The sequence below is a fragment of the Puma concolor genome, chromosome A2, assembly GCF_028749965.1.
Source record: "Puma concolor isolate L17-30 chromosome A2, mPumCon1.1.hap2, whole genome shotgun sequence".
Taxonomy (NCBI): domain Eukaryota; kingdom Metazoa; phylum Chordata; class Mammalia; order Carnivora; family Felidae; genus Puma; species Puma concolor.
In genome coordinates, this window is record NC_141668.1 from 146,427,112 (window position 1) to 146,445,960 (window position 18,849).

The window sequence follows — 18,849 nt, forward strand, 5'->3', positions numbered from 1 at the left end:
GCCACCCAAGCACCCCCTTCATTCATTCACTGGTACTGACTCTAATAAGTAAAAATGCTGAATGAGGAACAAAGAATAATTAATAAGGTTAGGACATTCAGACTAAGAAAAGAACTTGTTTATATTGACCTTGGAAATAACCATTCTTAAGGATCACCACCATAAATATTAACTCCATCTCTAAAATACATCTGTCTTTATTTCATGCATAATTTAAATAGTTTGCCATCCACTGATACATTAGTTCAGTTTTAATTCTATCTATATTTTCAATAAATAAGTCTATATGACTGTCTGAGACTGTGAATTATGACAAAACAGAGCCAATTCTGTAAAACTCACATGTTATCACCTACTAATCCTAAGTGGGGAGAAACAAAACCACCATAAACTACTAAGTCATGGGTTGCTAGATGTGCCAGTACCCCTACCTCCCACTACTGCAGCCCATAAACACAGCTCCTGTGCCACTTTCACCTCCTTGAGCTCTCAACTTCCTAATCCATTTTCCTCAACATCAAATACACTCTATTCCATCCTTAAAAACTAAAGGAATTGGGTCTACTTCTTAAAGGCCTCCACTGGCTTCTCCTTGCTTATAAACTCAAGTCCAACATCTTTAGCATGATCTATTTCTAGATCTGTCTCCTGTCATACCCCAACATATCCAACATTGCTGCCATACTGAGGTCTCGTCATCCACAAAACAAGCCATGTATTTCTCCAACCCATACCTTTATGCTTTCTAGTCCCCCTAATAGAACAGTGACTCTTCAATGTTCAATGCTGAGGTTCCATTCTTGGTGATGCCTTCCTGACACCCTCCTCTGAGGCCCCACAGTACCTTGCTCATTCCCTAATTATAAGAGACAGAGTATCATAATTATCTGCTTCACCCATCTCCTTCTCTAGGCTTTCTCAAGGAAAGTGACACTATCCATATCAGTACTTTCCAGTAACTAGTTTAACATCTAGCAGGATCTCCCACAAATAACCAGTGACAAAGTGGTATAAACTGTAGTCAGAAATGGTTAAGGTATAGAGTAATATGCACTTTGCAAGTATTAATCTTCTGACAGCTAATGAAAGTAAACATAAACTTGACTTCAGTACCTTTCAAATCTCTTTCTTTAAACTGGGTAATGGGGAACATCATGGCATCAGCAAGCTGCGTTGAAAGTACTGCATGACAAGAGCTAAGCTAGTAAAAGAAAGACAAAAAGGCCAAATAAATAACTATACAGAGACATTTAGCCAGTGTTATGTAAATTAAATAAAATCTAGTAAACAGATGCTGATCCATTTTATATAAGAGAACACTCAAAATTATATGATATACTACAAAATATTATACAGTAAAAAAAATCCATTTAAAACTCTTAGGAAAAAATACAGGATAACCTTGGATTTGGCAGTGGTTTCTTAGATATGACACCAAAAGCAAAAGCCACAAAAGAATATATAAGTTGGACTTCACTGAAATTAAAAATTTTTATGCAAAGGATACTATCAAGAAGATAAAATCACAACCCACAGAAAGGGAGAAAATATTTGCCAATCGTATACCTGATAAAGAACTTGCGTCTAGAATAAGTAAGTCTTAAACTCAGTAACAAAAGATAAACCACCCAATTATAAAAAGGGCAAAGGTCTGAATATCGTAGTGCCACCGCCTTACCCAGGGTTGCCTTCTGCTCTTTCAGGTACCCAAGGTCAACTGCAGTCTTGAAGCAGATGATCCTCCTCCTCCTGACAGTGTCAGAAGGGCACAGTAGTCTAACACTAGATCACAATGCCTACACTATCCACCTCACTTCACCTCATCGTGTAGGCATTTTATCATTTCACATTATAACAAAAAGGGTGCGTACAGCACAGTATTTTGAGAGAGAGAGACACCACATTCACACAAATTTTATTATGTCATAATTCTATTTTACCGTTAATTATTCTCTCATTCTGTGAATCTTTCGGCACCTAATTTGTAAATAAATCTTTATCACATTTATGTATATACAGTAAAACATACAGGATTCAATACTATCCAGGGTTTCGGGCATCCGCTGGGGGGCGGGTCTTGGAATGTATCCTCTGTGGATTGGGGGCAGGGGCTACCAGAGCCATTTCTTCAAAGATATACAAATGACCAATAAGCATAGAAAAAAGTGCTCAATGTCATTAGCCATCAGAAAAATGCACATAAAAACTACAACGATATAGCACTTCATACCCGCTTAGATGGTTATAATAAAAATATAAATGAAAAGCGCTGGTGAGGATGTGTAGAAACTGGAACCCTCCACTACTGGTGGGAATGTAAAAGTGCGCAGAAGCGTGGAAAAAAGTCTGGCAGTTCCTCAAAAAGCTAAACATAAAATTACCATATAATCCAGCAACCCCACTCCTGATTATATACCCAAAAGAACTGAAAAAGTGGTGTTCAAAAAACAAAAACCCAAAAAAACAAAAATAAAACTTGTATACAAACGTTCACTGCAGCACTACTTCCAGTAGCCAAAAGGTAGAAAACAACTCAAATGTCCATCAACCATTAAGGAATAAATAAAATGTGGTATATTCATACACTGGAATTTTATTCACCTAAAAAAGGAATGAAACTCTGATACATGCCGCAACACAGATAAACCTTAAAAACATGATGCCAAGTGAAAGCAGACACAAAACCCCACAAATTATATAGGAAATATCCACAACAGGCAAATCCATTCAGATAGAAAGTAGATTTGTGGTTGCCAGGAGCTGAAGGGAGAGGGAGTAGGGAACGACTGCTTAATGGGCACAGGGTTTCCTTTGGGATGATGATGAAAATGTTCTGGAACATCAGTGGTGATGGTTACAAACACTGTGAATGCATAATATAACCAGGAGTAAATTTTATGTTATGTATATTTTACCACAATAAAAATACTCCATTTTCTACAAACATTTCTTTATATTGCTCTCCTGTGACAATACTTGGCTACAATGAGTTATTAAAATATTTCAGGGGCGCCTAGGTGGCTCAGTCAGTTGAGCATCCAACTTCAATTCAGGTCATGATTTCACGGCTCCGGAGTTTGAGACCTGTGTCGGGCTCTGTGCTGACAGCTCAGAGCCTGGAGCCTACTTCTGATTCTGTGTCTCCCTCTCTCTCTGCCCCTCCCCTGCTCATGCTTGGTCTCTCTCTCTCTCAAAAATAATAAACATTAAAAATTTTTTTAAATAAAATATTTCAAAAAATTACTTTTTCAGATAGACTAGAAAAGACAGAACTATCTAGTGTTTCACGTGAAAAGATCTTTCATCAGTGCACTAGTTGAGAACAGTTATGGACTCCCTAGACAGCTCTCACCACACTTTTTCCACCTAGCAATATTTTGCCATTCAGTTTATTAATCCTTCCATCCCAGACAGCCAACATCAGCCCTTAATTTCTCTAACCAGTCAGCAGAACTAATCATTAAAAAAGTCCCAGAACCCACCTATAGCTCATAATTTAATTCTCTCCCTGCCTACATCAAATAACACAGTGAAAGGATGAACGTGACATGGACTGGGAGGAGAGAGAGCACATCTATATGCTTATCCCTTGAAAACAATTTGTTTTAATCAGAAAAAGAAAGTACTATTTTTATGAGGAAGCCACTAAGACAGGAGACAGCCACTAAGATGGAAATAAGGTCCTTCTTTAAATAGTAAACTTTTATCATAGTGATTTGCTCCTATCATAATAATACAAGTTCCCAATAAAAGCTAAACAACTTGAGTAACTTAATTATAAGACCATATATTCAAGCAAGATATAATTATAATAAGCACTTACCTCATCTATAACTCTTGAAAACTGTTGCAAAGTTGAACTCATAACTTCATCATCACCCCCCAGTGGAAAGCGCTGAAAAGTGAGAAACACAGATGAGGTAAAGGCCCAGTGCTGTATATCTTTTGTGAATGATGTTATAATTTACATTTTTATTTTTGTTCAAGTTCATTTTTTATTTTGAGAGAAAGAGAGAGAGAGAGCAGGTAGAGAGACAGGGAGAGAGAGACTCCCAAGGAGGCTCTGCACCATTAGTGCAGAGCCCGATGTGGGGCTCGAACTCGCAAACCATGAGATAATGACCTGAGCCGAAATCAAGAGTCCCACGCTCAACCAACTGAGCCACCCACACACCCCTATAATTTACATTTTTAAAAACAGCTGACCCAGGGTATCTGACTGGCTATGTTGGTTAAGCATCCGACTCTTGATTTCAACTCAGGTCATGATCTTGCCAGCATGAGATGGAGCCCCACATTGGGCTCCATGCTTAGGATTCTCTCTCTCCCTCTATCTGCCCCTTCTCCACTCACACTCTGTCTCAAAATAAATAAACAAACATAAAAAAAAACACAGCTGACCCTCAAACAACGTGGAAGTTAGAAGTGCCAACCCCCACATATAACTTTTAACTCCCCCCAAATTTAACTACTAACAGCCTACTGCTGACTAGAAGCCTTATCAGTAACATAAACAGTTGATTAACATGTATTTTGTGTATTACATGTACTATGTACTGTATTTCCATAATCTTTTAGAAAAAAGAAAATGTTAAGAAAACCGTAAGAAAAAATATATTTACTGTACTGTATTTACCAAAAAAATCCATGAATAAGTGGACCTGTGCAGTTCAAATCCATGTTGTTAAAGGGTCAACTGAAACTTCAAAAAACTTCTAAAATTTTGAATAAACTTTAAAAATGTCACTTAATAAAACAGCATAATTCATACAATTAGTAAACATTAATTAAAATGTTTGCTAAGCAACTAATTAACATGTGTATACAGGAAGGCACACCATACAAGGAGTTTAAGATTTGGTGTTTAGCTCCAATTCCTCCAATCACCAACCGTAAAATCTTGAGCAAGCCTCAGTTTCTTCATTTGTAAAGAGAGGTCAATTAAATAACTAATATGTAACAATAATTAAAATCAGATATAAGTGCTATAGTGGAATTTCAACAGCATGCCCAAATTACCTTCTGCAAATTCAAAAAAGCTTAGGATTCTTGGTGAGAAATTCTGTTTATCTATACAGATACTGTATCACTGAATATTTTTTTAATGTTTACTTACTTATTTATTTATTTATTTAGAGAAAGCAAGCAGGGAAGGTGCAGAGAGAGAGGGGGAGGGAGGGAGGGAGGGAGGGAGGGAGAGAGAGAGAGACAGAGAGAGAGAGAGAGAGAGAGAGAGAGAGAGAGAATCCCAAGCAGACTCTGCACTAAAAGTGCAGAGCCTGGTGCAGGGCTCCAACCCACGAACTGTGAGATCATGACCTGAGCTGAAACCAAGAGTAGGACGGTTAACCAGCTGAGCCACCCAGGTGCCCCTCACTGCATATTTTAAATTACGCTTTAAAAATTTTCATATACTATACCTGTTTTTCATATTCTTTTAAAAGTTTTGAAGTCAGGTGTGTTGCTGCACTTAATTCATTCTGTAGGAAAAAAACAGCATTCAAATTAACACAATATTACTGATCAAGAAAGTTTTAGTTGAAGATACTTAAACCACGTTTACCACTTAACATAAATGCTATATAACATACTCTATAAACCCCTCATTAAATCACTGGAAAGGGAACTACCATTAGAGCATTTTTAAGGGAAAATCAAACCATGAAATAAATGGACACCATCAAGGAATTCAGCAGTGTTCTAGGTGTATGCTTTTTTTTAGCTAATAAAAACTAAGTATTAAATGCTGTTAAAGCTTTCAAGTTAGAAGTAAACTGTATATAATCTTAGCAAAATCTTGAGAGATTCTATATTAATGACTAATTATTCCTCTCTCTAGGTGCTGATACTAGACCAATGCATTTAATAACATACAACCAAAATGTGGTTAGCCTAGTCACATAATACAGCAACACAGCCAGATGAAGGAAATACTTTTTGAAGTTTTTTTTCCGTGATGAACATAATGACAAATATAACATTTCTTTTACATTGTAATTAATCTCTGTGGTCAGGAATCAAATCTTGAAAGACCTATCACAAGGGAAAAAAAAAAAACTATCACAGCAACTTTTTAGTACATAAAGAAAATGTGAATCCAGAAAGGAGATAAAATGAGAAGGAGAAAAAGAAACTTGTATACTTAATTAATCCCAAAGAAAGTTTAACACAGCACCCAAGTCGCTGTTAAGGCTTATAACTGAGTTACATAAACAGCCTTGAATCTTAAGCCTGCTCGACAAAAAAAAAAAAAAAATCTACCCATCTCCTTCTTGAACTAATCTCCCAGCACCCAGAGTTATATCTAATTTTTATTATGTTCTTCTCACTAAAGATAAACCACCTTCAAATCCTTTACTCAAAAAGGGGGAAGTGTTTCTTGAGATTAAAAGCATGATTAGGGAAAACACTGGTGACAGTATGGGGCTTTCAGTTATATCTTAGGCAAAGATCATGATCAGTGAGTTTCAGTAAGAAAGCTCTTACTGTGTTTAGGTAGAAAGAGGAAAATGCTTAAATCTTCACGTCTTCTGTAGTGCTACAAACTATACACTCACTAGTACTTGGAATGTGAGCTCAGTAATACAAAATACTTAAAAGTTCCTTCATGCATTCAGGCACCAGTAAACAAGACAGACTCTATCCCTCTGTCCTCATGGGCTTAAAGTCATTTTTAAAAAAAGCATTGAATCAGCCCTTAGCTTTTTACCTGTGCATCATAAATCCGATGCATAGCCTGGTACAACTGGTTCATATAGTTGGAAATAGCTGTAGCATCTTCTTCAAATACACCCAGTAAAGACCTTGTCTGTATAAAATAAAAGCAGTAAGTTTAGGTCACCATTATATAAATCAAATAGAAAATTTTTTTTCTAGAGGAAGGAAAAATCCTAGGACACTGGAGCTCTAATAATTCTGAGTTTTAATCTATTTTCTCTCTTTTGATAGTAATGCCAAGATGCTGGGGTTCTTTGTTCTCAATTTCACTTCACCAAAACACAGGGATTTTCCAACTACAGCACACAAACTTTAGAAGGAACAAAGGTGTATTTTTATGAATTAAAAAAAGCCTGTGATTAAACTAAGAACAAATCAACAAAAACATTCAAGGCTAATTAACAGTATTCCATGTATAAATATTTTAAATGTCTTATTTCAGGATAACTTATTTCTTTTATTTTATTTTATTTTTTTTTCAACGTTTTTATTTATTTTTGGGAGAGAGAGAGACAGAGCATGAACCGGGGGGGGGGGGGGGGGGGGCAGAGAGAGAGGGAGACACAGAATCGGAAACAGGCTCCAGGCTCCGAGCCATCAGCCCAGAGCCTGACGCGGGGCTCGAACTCACGGACTGCGAGATCGTGACCTGGCTGAAGTCGGACGCTTAACCGACTGCGCCACCCAGGCGCCCCAAGGATAACTTATTTCTTATTATTCAGATAACTTATGATTATTTCTCTTTTTCCATGTTCTCTTGGAGTAGCCAAAACCCTCCCCATCCTAATTCAAAATAACATAGTAGCCAACCCTAACAGAGCCAATTAAAAAAAATTTTTTTTAATGTTTATTTATTTTTGAGAGAGAGAGAAAGAGAGAGACAGGATGAGCAGAGGAGGGGCAAAGAGAGAGGGAGACACAGAATCCGAAACAGGCTCCAGGCTCTGAGCTGTCAGCACAGAGCCCGACATGGGGCTCAAACCCATGGACTGCGAGATCATGACCTGAGCTGAAGTCAAATGCCCAACCAACTGACTGAGACACCCAGGTGCCCCATAACATGGCCAATTAAATACTAACTTATAAAGAGTACAGAATTTGAGGGTTTATTGTTTTCTTCTTCTTTACACTTGTCTATATTGTTAGGCTTCTTTTTTTTTTTTTAATGCACTAAGAATTTCCCCTTCGTATTAAGGGGAATTTTTTTAAGTAAATGTTAAGACTGTCAATAAGAAGGATAGAGATGAAGAAACTCAGCATATCAAGGCAAGGTATACTCACCTTTTCATATCCCAAAGGCAGAGAAAGGATGAAAATATTAACAACTATTGCGATAACTGCAGCTTAAAATCTAAAAGATGACCTTGTATTTTTATTCTACAAATAGTTCATTTATGTCTCAGCCTTAGAAAGTGGTTTTTAAAAATCAACTTATTCCTTAGTTTCCTATTTTCAGAAAAGAAAGCTAAGTCAACACAGTTTTGAAAAGGAGGGGCGGGGGGACAAAATCATTATGCCAATATATGAAGTCCGTGTCGTCAGTCCTCTACTCCCCCATGCCCCAGATATTTAGATCTGACAGAGAATCTTTTTACTTTTTTAGCTCTGTGCCCCACCCCTATTCCCCACAGTGCTATTTTAAGATGTAAAAAAGAAAGCATTAAGAAATCTTGTTTGACTTAGTGCCATTCCAAAGAAAAATCTGCCATTTCGTTTTTTGTTTCCCCAAAATTATTCTAATTCAAGGAATTACACATTTATGCAAAAACCTGTAGTGGACTTAAATTAAAAATATCTCCTTAGCCCAGTGTTAAAATGGGTTCCCTACTTAAAGCTAGTTATATCTAGCTAGCACCTTATAAAAAGTACATCAATGTGGTACCATTTCATTGAATCTATGATGGCATCCACTGTGAGCTGCACTCTTTTTAAATACTACTGCAACAAAATAATGCCAGCAATTAAGCTATGATTTGAGGTATTCTTCTGTCTTGTAATTTTTACTTTATATTTGTGGAAATAGACCTTTAAACATTTTTATATATAATTATATATATATCATATATAATTAATTTTATATATAATTAATATAAACATAAAAGCAAAACACAAACAGCATGAATTTAATATAATCCTAACACTTCTTCAGAGTTCAACTCTTTTGAGTCACTTTTTGACAGAAGAATCATCAATATCCATGTTTTCCCATCCAATATTATTCTGTGCCATGGGAACGTGACAAGTATTTCTTACAAGTGCTCACTTTTGCCCCCAGTACTTTCTTCCAAACCATTGATACTGATTCAGCAAACTTTGATGGCAGTACTTGGTTCATTCCAGCAGGAGTCAAAGGAATATTTTCAGACAATAAAGAGGACTGATAATCCTTCAAATTGCCTGAACACTGAGAGGTTGCACTTGACCAGTCATGCCACTAGGAGAAACAACCATGTGTGTACATCTGCAACCAATTACACATAAAACATTATCAACTGTAAGGGGCATTTATCTCAATATCAGACATGTTGGGACTGGAGTTTTATCTTCATAGTTCCAGCACTGAAGAGTCACTGGTATTTATCTATACAATTATTTTTAAAGGTTCATATCTGTTCTTAATAACTAGCAAGTTTCATTTTGCTCCTGATTTTCAAAACAATATATAAGTATGGACAAGGCAGCTAGTATAGTATAGCCTTAAAGATTTCCTTTCTCAACAAATAATATGATCATTTGCAGAACAGGAGATTGTTTGGGCAAGATAATTCTAAAGATGTTTATATCCAAACAGCTGGATTTGAACTTGCAAATTCCTCTCTATTTTAATAGTTACTATAAATCAAAACTAAAAAAAGATAACTGTAATTCACGATAGCCTTTCATGACTCCAAGGCTCTAACCTTTTTACATAGCAACTGACAAGCCACTTTTGATTAGGATCAAATGATTTAAATAAACACTTATCTAGAAGGGTGCCTGAGCAGCGTAGTCAGTTAAGCGTCTGACTTCCGGCTCAGGTCATGATCTCACAGTTTGTGAGTTCGAGTCCCATGTTGGGCTCTGTGCTAACAGCTCAGAGCCTGGAGCCCGCTTCAGATTCTGTGTCTCCCTCTTTCTCTGCCCCTTTCCCGCTCATTCTGTCTGTCTGTCTCTCTCAAATATGAATAAACTTCAAAAATATTAAAAACAAAACAAAGAAAACCTTGTCTATACAAAGGAAACAATCAACAAAACTAAAAGGCAGCCTACAGAAAGGGCGAAGATATCGGCAAACAACATATCTGATAAAGGGCTGGTATTCAAAATCTAAAAAGAACTTATCAAACACCCAAAAAACAAGTAATCCAGGGGTGCCTGGATAGCTCAGTTAGTTAAGCATTTGACTCTTGATTTCGGCTCAGGTCATGATCTCATGGTTCATAAGTTTGAGTCCCACTTCGGGCTCTGGGCTGACAGTGTGGAGCCTGCTTGGGATCTCTCTCTCCTTCTCTCTCTGTCCTTCCCCTGCTCATGCATGCTCTTTCTCTCAAAAATATAATAACATAAGAAAAAAAAATCCAGTTAAGAAATGGGCAGAAGACATGCATAGACATTCTTCCAAAGAAGCCAAACATAGCTAACAGACACATGAAAAGATGCTCAACATCACTCATCATCAAGGAAATACAAATCAAAACCATGATGAGATACCACCTCACATCTGTCAGAATGGCTAAAATTAACAACACAGGAAACAACAGGTGTTGATGAGGATGCAGAGAAAGGGGAACCCTCTTACACTGTTGGTGGGAATGCAAACTGGTGCAGCCATTCTGGAGAACAGTTAGAGGTTTCTCAAAAAACTAAAAACAGAACCACCCTTCCATCCAGCAATTGCACTACTCAGTATTTACCCAAAGGATACAAAAATACAGATTTGAAGGGGTACATGCACCCTGATGTTTATAGCAACATCATCAATAATAGCCAAACTATGGAGAGAGCCCAAATATCCATCAACTGAAGATGGATAAAGAAGATGTGGTATGTATATATGTATGCATGTGTGTGTGCATGGAATATTACTCAGCCATCAAAAAGAATGAAATCCTGCCATTTGCAGCCATGTGGGTAGAGCTAGAGTGTACTATGCTAAATGAAACAAGAGACAGAGAAATGCCATATGATCTCACTCATATATGGAATTTAAGAAACAAAACAGATGAACATACAGGAGGGGGGAAAGAGAAAAGAGCAGGAAACAAACCATGAGAGTCTCTTAAAGACAGAACAAACTGAGGGTTGATGGAGGGAAGTGGATGGGGAAAGGGCTAGACAGGTGATGGGTATTAAGGAGGGCACTTGTTATGATGAGTACTGAGTATTGTATATAAGTGATGAATCACTGAATTCTACTCCTAAAACCAATATTGCACTGTATGTTAACTAGAATTTAAATAAAAATTTGAAAATAAAAAAGAACTTATCTATAGCAGGAGCTTTAAAAGTTTGCATACTCTTTGTTATTCAACTTCTTGGACTCTATCCTGTGTCAGTAGTCCAAATGAGAGCAAAAATTCATGTCCCAAAGCATTAACCGAAGTCCTATATATAAAAACAAAACTTGGGAAAAATCTCTAAGTCCAACAATAGGACAACTGTTAAATCAGTTAAGGAAACATGTAGCCTTTAATTTTTTCTTATTCAGAATGAAGGATATGTGAACACTTACCCTGTAATGTTAAGTTAAAGCCAAATAAAAATTGTTATGTACAATATAACTTCAAATACATTAAAGTATGTAAGAGAAAGCTAGGAACAAGTAAAACTGTTAATAGGGTTTGCTGCCTCAGAAAAGACAGGTAACTGTTTTCTGTCCCTTTCAATTTTTCTGAAGCACATAACTATGATTTTCATAATCAGGTACAAAAATAAAAACGTTCAGTGTAACACTGAGATGCGGAGACGTTGAGTGACTTGCTCTAAAGCAAGTGAAGTGTCAGTGAAGGACTAAAAACCCTTATACCCTTAGTCCCAGATTTAGGGCTTTCCATCCTACCACAAGTTCTCCCTAAGGACTACTTCCAATATCTTTCCTTTCTAAATCCCATTTGTCCCAACTAATTTTCCCAAGTCAATATTACCTAGTTCAAATTTACCACTTCTAAAAACTGAAAGAATAGCAATGTGGCTATTTCATTAAAAATTACCATAAAACTGATACTGATATGGCGCACCCTTATACAAAAGCAAACAAACACGAATGCTCAAGTTGTAAACTAATTGTGTGAAAAGTTCAAGAAATTAGATGAGTCAGATTACATCCTCTTCACAAGTCATGGCGAGAGCACTGTGCTACCCATTCCGGGGTTTTGTATAATCTTTATGGGCCATAAAAACCAGGCAAGGAAAGAAAGGTAAGGCAACCTGTTGAGTCTTATATAATAAAAGTAAAATGACAGAGTGCACCTGACCGATACATGCCACAAAATTTTTGCAAAACATATGAAACAAACATAATTTCTAACTTTATACTACAGACATCATTAAGAATTTGAAATAGTTATTGGGGCGGTCCAGATAAGCGAAGATGTGGGTTTCTGTCAGTTTAGGCTGATAAAAATACATTACCAGCCAACAACTGGCTTGTGAAGGTAACTTTCCACATAGGAAAAAAAAAAAAAAGAATCAATTCCACAATCAGAGCCCAACTTCAACTTGGCGATTATTACTGGCACAAAGTCATGGCAGACGTGTCACACAGGCCAGGGGATCTAGCCCCTTCTTCCTGATCTTTTGGGGCTATATTAAACTATGAAGACACATGAAATATGTGCCACTGTTGTTCTGAATGAACACCATTTCAGGAAATTTTCTTCGTTCTGAGGGGTAGACAACCAGCAACATCATCTTAAATCGCTTAAATTATTCATTGAAAGACAGGCTTAGGAATGATGTTTCTCTACGCAAGTTACAGCGCCTACCAACATGTTTTTAACAGAACTCATTTCATTCTTCGGTATTGAACACGTTTCTCTAGACTGTTTTAAGCTAAAGCAACCACGCTAGCCTTGCCCCCAAACACACGAAACACGGGGCTTTTATTTTGATGAGTTTATTAGGGCCAAGTCTGCACCATTTCGCGCAGCAGTCTTGCAGCCGCGAAGGCGCGGTCCATCACAAGCCGTGCACCGCTCGGGTGACAGCGGCTACCGTCGCGGCCACGACACTGGACACACTCCTCGGGGAGGCTCCCGGGCACGTGACGGGCTTCGCCGATGACTCTCCACGCGGGCAAATCAGCAGCCTGCCAGCATCTCCCGAAGAAAAACTATCCATTTCCTTCCCTAGCTTGCTCAGAAACCATGTAATAAGTCTACAGGGTTTTTTCTCCTGCATTTCCTCCGAAGAGACCTTCGGGGAGAAAATCCCAGGACTGAGATTTATCGCCTCACGTTACAGCGATAAAAATGCACCTTTCACCAAATACAAGGGAGCCCCGCGCGCGTACGTGACCGCAGAGCCCACGAGCGAAGGCGGCGGAGGCTCGGTGGCCTCCCTCCGACGTCCGGACCCCGCGCGCGGCTCTCGGCCCAGCCGCGCAGGCCCACGCGGGCCTCCGGCTGGTGGCCGGGCCGCTGCGGCTCGGGGCGCGGCCCGCGACGGGCGGGGACACTGGGCGGCGGCGCCCACCTGGTCCGGGGCGGGCACCTGCGGCCGCGGCGGCGCCGGGCCTGGGGTCGGCCCGCCCTGCTCTTTCCCTCGCCGCCCGCGCCTCACCTGCGGGCTGTCCTCCAGCGTCTCCTCGATGGGCAGCTTGTCGATTCCCGGCATCGTGGCGGAGGGAGCGCGGTGGCAGGAGACACGGCGGCCGCCCACAGCTCCCCGCTCCCACCCGCCCGACTGCAGCAGCTGACCCCGACCCGCCCTCTCTCGCAGGCGCGGCCGCCGTCGCCGCCCGCGCAGCTCTCGCCAGGCGCCTAGCGGCCGCGCGGGAAATCCCGCCCCCTCGGCCACCCTGCCCCGCCTCCCTGCACACCCATTGGCTCGTGGCGACGCCCATCAGCGCGGCGGGGCTGGTCCGGAGCTTCCTCCTCCGTGTTGGGCTTTGCGGTGAGCAGCGGCTTGGGGGGTGGCGCTGCCCGCTCACAGCGGCCATCTACACCGTGCGCGCGCATTTTCATGTAAATTGTAGGGGACCGTCAACCCCCCCCGCCCCCGCCGCCAACGAAAGTCTCCGGAAACCAGAACATTGACTGAGGAGGACCACAGTGGGAGTCTGGGGCGATTTTACTTCTCCCCCAACATTTTTCGTCGGAGACCACGGAAGAGACCCTGTTGCGGGGGCCCTTTCTTTAGCTGCATCAAACTATCATCTTCCCAACCCTGCCCGAAGCGTCCAGGCTACCCGCCCCCCCAACCCCGACTCTCCCACAAAATGGTGCTGGCTAATTCAAAGAACTGTGAGATCCCTAGTTGTGCCATTAACAGTGCTTTCCAGTAAATTCATGGACAGTAGTAGACTCTCAATTATTTTTCTGGGCACTTGGATATCAGTATATCCGGTTAAAAACATGTGACTTTGTTGTCAATTCATCAATTCTTCCCTGGCCTTGAAGGGCTATCGTGCCTCAACTCAGACTTCCGTATTTCCTTTAAATCACAGATGAAAGCACCTTTTAAAGATCAGGATACACTGGTTAATTATGTCGGTAACTGATTATCATTTCTTTGGGGTCAAAAAGTTTTGGAAGATTTAAATAGCTTCTTCAGCCTCTAATTTTACAATAAAGTGATATTCTAATTCCAGAACCTGGTCTGGATTAGAACTGCTTCTTTGTCCAACTTACCCAACCTCACACTGTCTCGTTTCTCTGTAGAGCTATTTAAGAAACTTTCATCAGTATACAAAGAAAATGGCAAAATCATAAGTGTCCTCTAACACTCTAGCCATTAATCCCACCAATCCATTCCATTTGCATTCAAGAAATATAAAAATGCTGAGTAAAGATTCTTAGTTGCCTGGTTCCACAGATACACTGGAACAAATCCAGACAGAGTAGAACAAATCCAAATACAGGAACAAGAATGGAAGTTACATTTTTTAAACTAAAATGCTAGAGTTTCCCTGATCTCTTGAAGGAAAGATTAAATCTGGTTTTAAAAGTTTTACTGAATTTTTCAAATCCAGATACAGTAGAACAAATACGAGAACGGGAACAGAAGCTGCATAATTTAAACTAAAATGCTAGAGTTTCCCATGATCTCTTGAAGGAAAGATAAAATCTGATTCAAAAAATTTTACCAAGTAGGGACACCTGGGTGGCTTGGTTGGTTAAGCAACTGACTCAGCTCAGATCATGATCTCAGGGTTGCGAGTTCCAGCCCCAAGTGGAGCTTTGCTCTCACAGCACGGATCCTGCTTGGGATTATCTGTCTCCTTCTCTCTCTCAAACATGAATAAATAAACATTGTTTTAAAAAGTTTTACCAAGTAGAGTGCACTATAACTTCACAGAATTATCCTTAGTGTTATAAGCTTTAAATAAGTGTTCTCCCCAGGGGCACCTGGGTGGCTCAGTCAGTTGAGCATCTGATTTTGGCTCAGGTCATGATCTCACCATTCAAGAGTTAGAGCTCTGTTTTGGGCTCTGTGCTGACAGCTCAGAGCCTGGAGCCTGCTTCGGATTCTGTGTCTTCCCCGCACCCCCCCTGCCCCTCCCCCACTTGTGCTTTGTCTCTCAAAAATAAATAAACTTAAAAAAATAAAGCCTTCTCCCCTTATTCTCTTTCTCCCTCTCTGCCCCTCCTCTGCTAATGCTGTGTGAGCACTCTCAAAATAAATAAACTTAAAAAAAAAAAAAAAGAGTTCTCCCCTTAAATTGATTATCCACTACTCCCCCTCCAGAAGAGATTTTTAGATTTTGAAAGGTGGTTTGGAATCAGTTATTACTGAGTGTTCCTGGTTCCCAGCTGCTTCAATGTATTCAGCATTGTACAGATTCCAGCAACCCAACTCAACTCTTTCCTTTGATATTTGCTTTCTACTGTCAGCACAGTGGCATGCAACCTCATTCTAAAGAAGAAAGACTTTCAAGGTAAGTGACCTTCTTGGTTGAACAGTGACTTAGCTTATAAATGAAGGAGAAGAAAAGTTGTAGCAATTGATAAGAATCAAGAGTAAGTGACAAGTAAAAACAAGTGTGAGAAAGAAGAGTAATTATATGTTGTAACTGAAGGGGCTTGGTCAGTTAACTTGGCCAAACCAAACAATTCGGTGAAAAATTCTGTTAGGTATCTGAGTTATCTGGGTGGTGTATTATCATCCAGTTAAGTGGTTTCCTTTTTTGTATTTATGCGCGTCTAAACTGTATTTGTAAAGGATTCTCAAGAGGTTATTCAGGGAGTGGCAAGGAATTCTTGCCAGGTTTAGCCAATTAAAAAATGAAACGGGGTGGAGGGGCAGACTTAAAAAAATGAAAACAAAAATAAGTTGACATTCAATTGGATGGAGAGGCAGTTTAGTCAAATTACAAAACTAGAAAGAATCTTACTAGGCCTTCTTTTTGGATCCTCTACCTTTAGGCTATTCTGCTCATCCAAAAAAATGATTGTATTTACTATTTTAAAACATTTCTAGAACTCCAGAATTCAGTCTCCTTTGGTAAACACTTTCAGTGTAATCAGCTGAAGTTCTGTACAGTTGACCAAACTCAGTTCCTTTTATACAGGAAATAAGGATTGTTCAGAGAATGCCTTGGGGGTTACTGTAGACTCCTGTGGGTAGGATAGTAAAAACTTTGGCCAGCTGGTTAATTTTATGGAAGGCAAGGCAGGATTAAACAACACCCACTAAAGAATTCTTTGAGATGTTTCACACATATAATTCATTGAGATGTTTCCATATAATTTACAACAAAAGGACATATAATCTTGTAAATAGATTTGTTAATTATTAGCCTCCTAAAATTATATTTGATCTTCTTATAATTAGGTTTTTACATGATACTTTTTGAAGTTCTAGTCTGTGGTCTATAATAGGAAAGAATCCAACAATCCAAACGATGCTGGTGCTTTACTCTTCAACATTATCCCTGTAGGTTACTGGTTACCAAACTCGTGCATACACACAAGTTATCTCAGGAAGATGGTTAGGATACAGATTCCTCAGCCCAGCTGGAAGATTCTAATGTGGTAGGTCAGAGGTGGGGCTGGGAATCCCTGATGAGTTCAAACATAATCTTCAAACTACATGTTGAAAATCTCTATCCAAAATGGAGAATAACCAGGGGCATCTGGCTGGCTCAGTTGAAGCATGTGACTCTTAATCTCTGGGTTATGAGTTCAAGCCCCACGTTGGGTGTAGATTACTTAAAAATAAAATATTTTTTTTAATGGAGAATAATCATTTCCCTTTCCCAAATAAGCTTGTATTTTAGGAAATTTAAAGAGTTATATAAACATTTAGGAAAAGAATTTTTGGTTCCAGATGAGGATGGTGAGAGGGGCACCATTTCCAGAATCACCTAAGGGAGGTTGGGAATCCTCCTTCCTACAAATATCCCCTTAGACACTCCATCAATCTAAATTAAGGACTTCATATTCCTTTTAAGAGTGTGACGCATAATGCAAATAATTCTGGATGTTACCTAATAAATCACTCGTTAATGTGACTCACTTTAATACACAATTCACTTGTTTTCTTTTTTTTAGTCTTTTTAAAAATTAATTAATTTATTTTTTTTAATTTTATTTTTTAGTTTATATCCAAATTAGTGTTTAGTACAACAATGATTTCAGGAGTAGATTCTTAATGCCCCTTACCCATTTAGCCCATCCCCCTTCCCACACCCCCTCCAGTAACCCTCTGTTTGTTCTCCATATCTATGAGTCTCTTATGCTTTGTCCCCCTCCCTGTTTTTATATTATTTTTGCTTCCCTTCCCTTATGTTAATCTGTTTTGTATCTTAAAGTCCTCATACGAGTGAAGTCATGTGATTTTTGTCTTTCTCTGACTGACTAATTTCACTTAGCATAATACCCTCTAGTTCCATCCATGTAGTTGCAAATGGCAAGGTTTCATTCTTTTTGATTGCCGAGTAATACTCCATTATATACATATATATATATATATATATATACCACATCTTCTTTATCCATTCATCCATCGAGGGACATTTGGGCTGTTTCCATACTTTGGCTATTGTTGATAGTGCTGCTATAAACATGGGGGTGCATGTGTCCCTTTGAAACAGCACACCTGTATCCCTTGGATAAATACCTAGTAGTGCAATTACTGGGTCATAGGGTAGTTCTACTTTTAGTTTTTTGAGGAACCTCCATACTGTTTTCCAGAGTAGCTGCACCAGCGTGCATTCCCAAGAATTCACTTGTTTTCTAACATCCAGCTGAGATGAGTCAAATTCAAGAAAGGAGTATATTAATTGATATTTTGGGAACTTAAGTCACTTCTATCTACTTTGAAACATTAGAACTAGTGGTAGAGTTGGGGGAAGCTTTGGGCAATTGAAAAGGTAGCATCAAAAGTTCTGAGTTAGATGGGCAGCAAGGACCAACTGATTCTTCACCATGCCTCTGCATACCACCCTTTGATCTTGATGTTCATGTTGCTTATGATGTTTGCCACAGCATCCTTTGAATGTAAATTCGTGGCCAAAACATAAATCCTTAGAAAGGCAAATTCTATAACTTCTACCTTCTTAACTGTGAAAAGAAAAAAAATTTAACTTTTAGGATAATTGTATATGCCTTTATTTTGTTTATGGTTGCCTGGATTCCTTTTTGGAAGATGAGGACATTAATAAATTAATTTCTTTGACCAAGCCAAGAACTTTGAAACAAAGCAGCATCATTCATTTCTTTGGGGAGGTGAATAAAAGCATGGGCATAAGCTCATGGACATGGCCTGTGAAGCCAGCCTAGCTGGCTTTGAATCCAGGCTCTACTCTTTACTAGTTCTGTGACTTCAGTCAAGTTACTTAACTTCTCTGTGTTTCCATTCCATCATCTGAAATATGGGACTTAATGTAGAGAATCTACATGTTAGGGTTGTAAAGATGGTAATGAACTTTCCGAAAAGCGCTGGGCACAATAAGCATTCAGTCAAAATGAGATAATTATGCTTTTCATTACT

At 39.1% G+C, this 18,849-nt stretch overlaps 1 protein-coding gene across 3 annotated transcripts in view; it reads right to left on the minus strand.

Moving 5' to 3' along the window:
- Nucleotides 1-13,635, minus strand: part of APPL1 (adaptor protein, phosphotyrosine interacting with PH domain and leucine zipper 1) — a 56,091-nt gene extending 42,456 nt beyond the window's left edge. For all 3 annotated transcript variants that reach the window (XM_086697848.1, XM_086697849.1, XM_086697847.1), the window contains exons 1-5: nt 13,477-13,635; nt 6,710-6,808; nt 5,421-5,480; nt 3,824-3,895; nt 1,114-1,201 (exon numbers count right to left, since the gene is read on the minus strand). In XM_086697848.1, the coding sequence (XP_086553974.1) occupies nt 1,114-1,201; nt 3,824-3,895; nt 5,421-5,480; nt 6,710-6,808; nt 13,477-13,530 (373 nt within the window). In that variant the 5' untranslated portion in view covers nt 13,531-13,635. The remainder of the gene's footprint in view (nt 1-1,113; nt 1,202-3,823; nt 3,896-5,420; nt 5,481-6,709; nt 6,809-13,476) is intronic.
- Between the last annotated feature and the right edge of the window lie 5,214 nt (nt 13,636-18,849).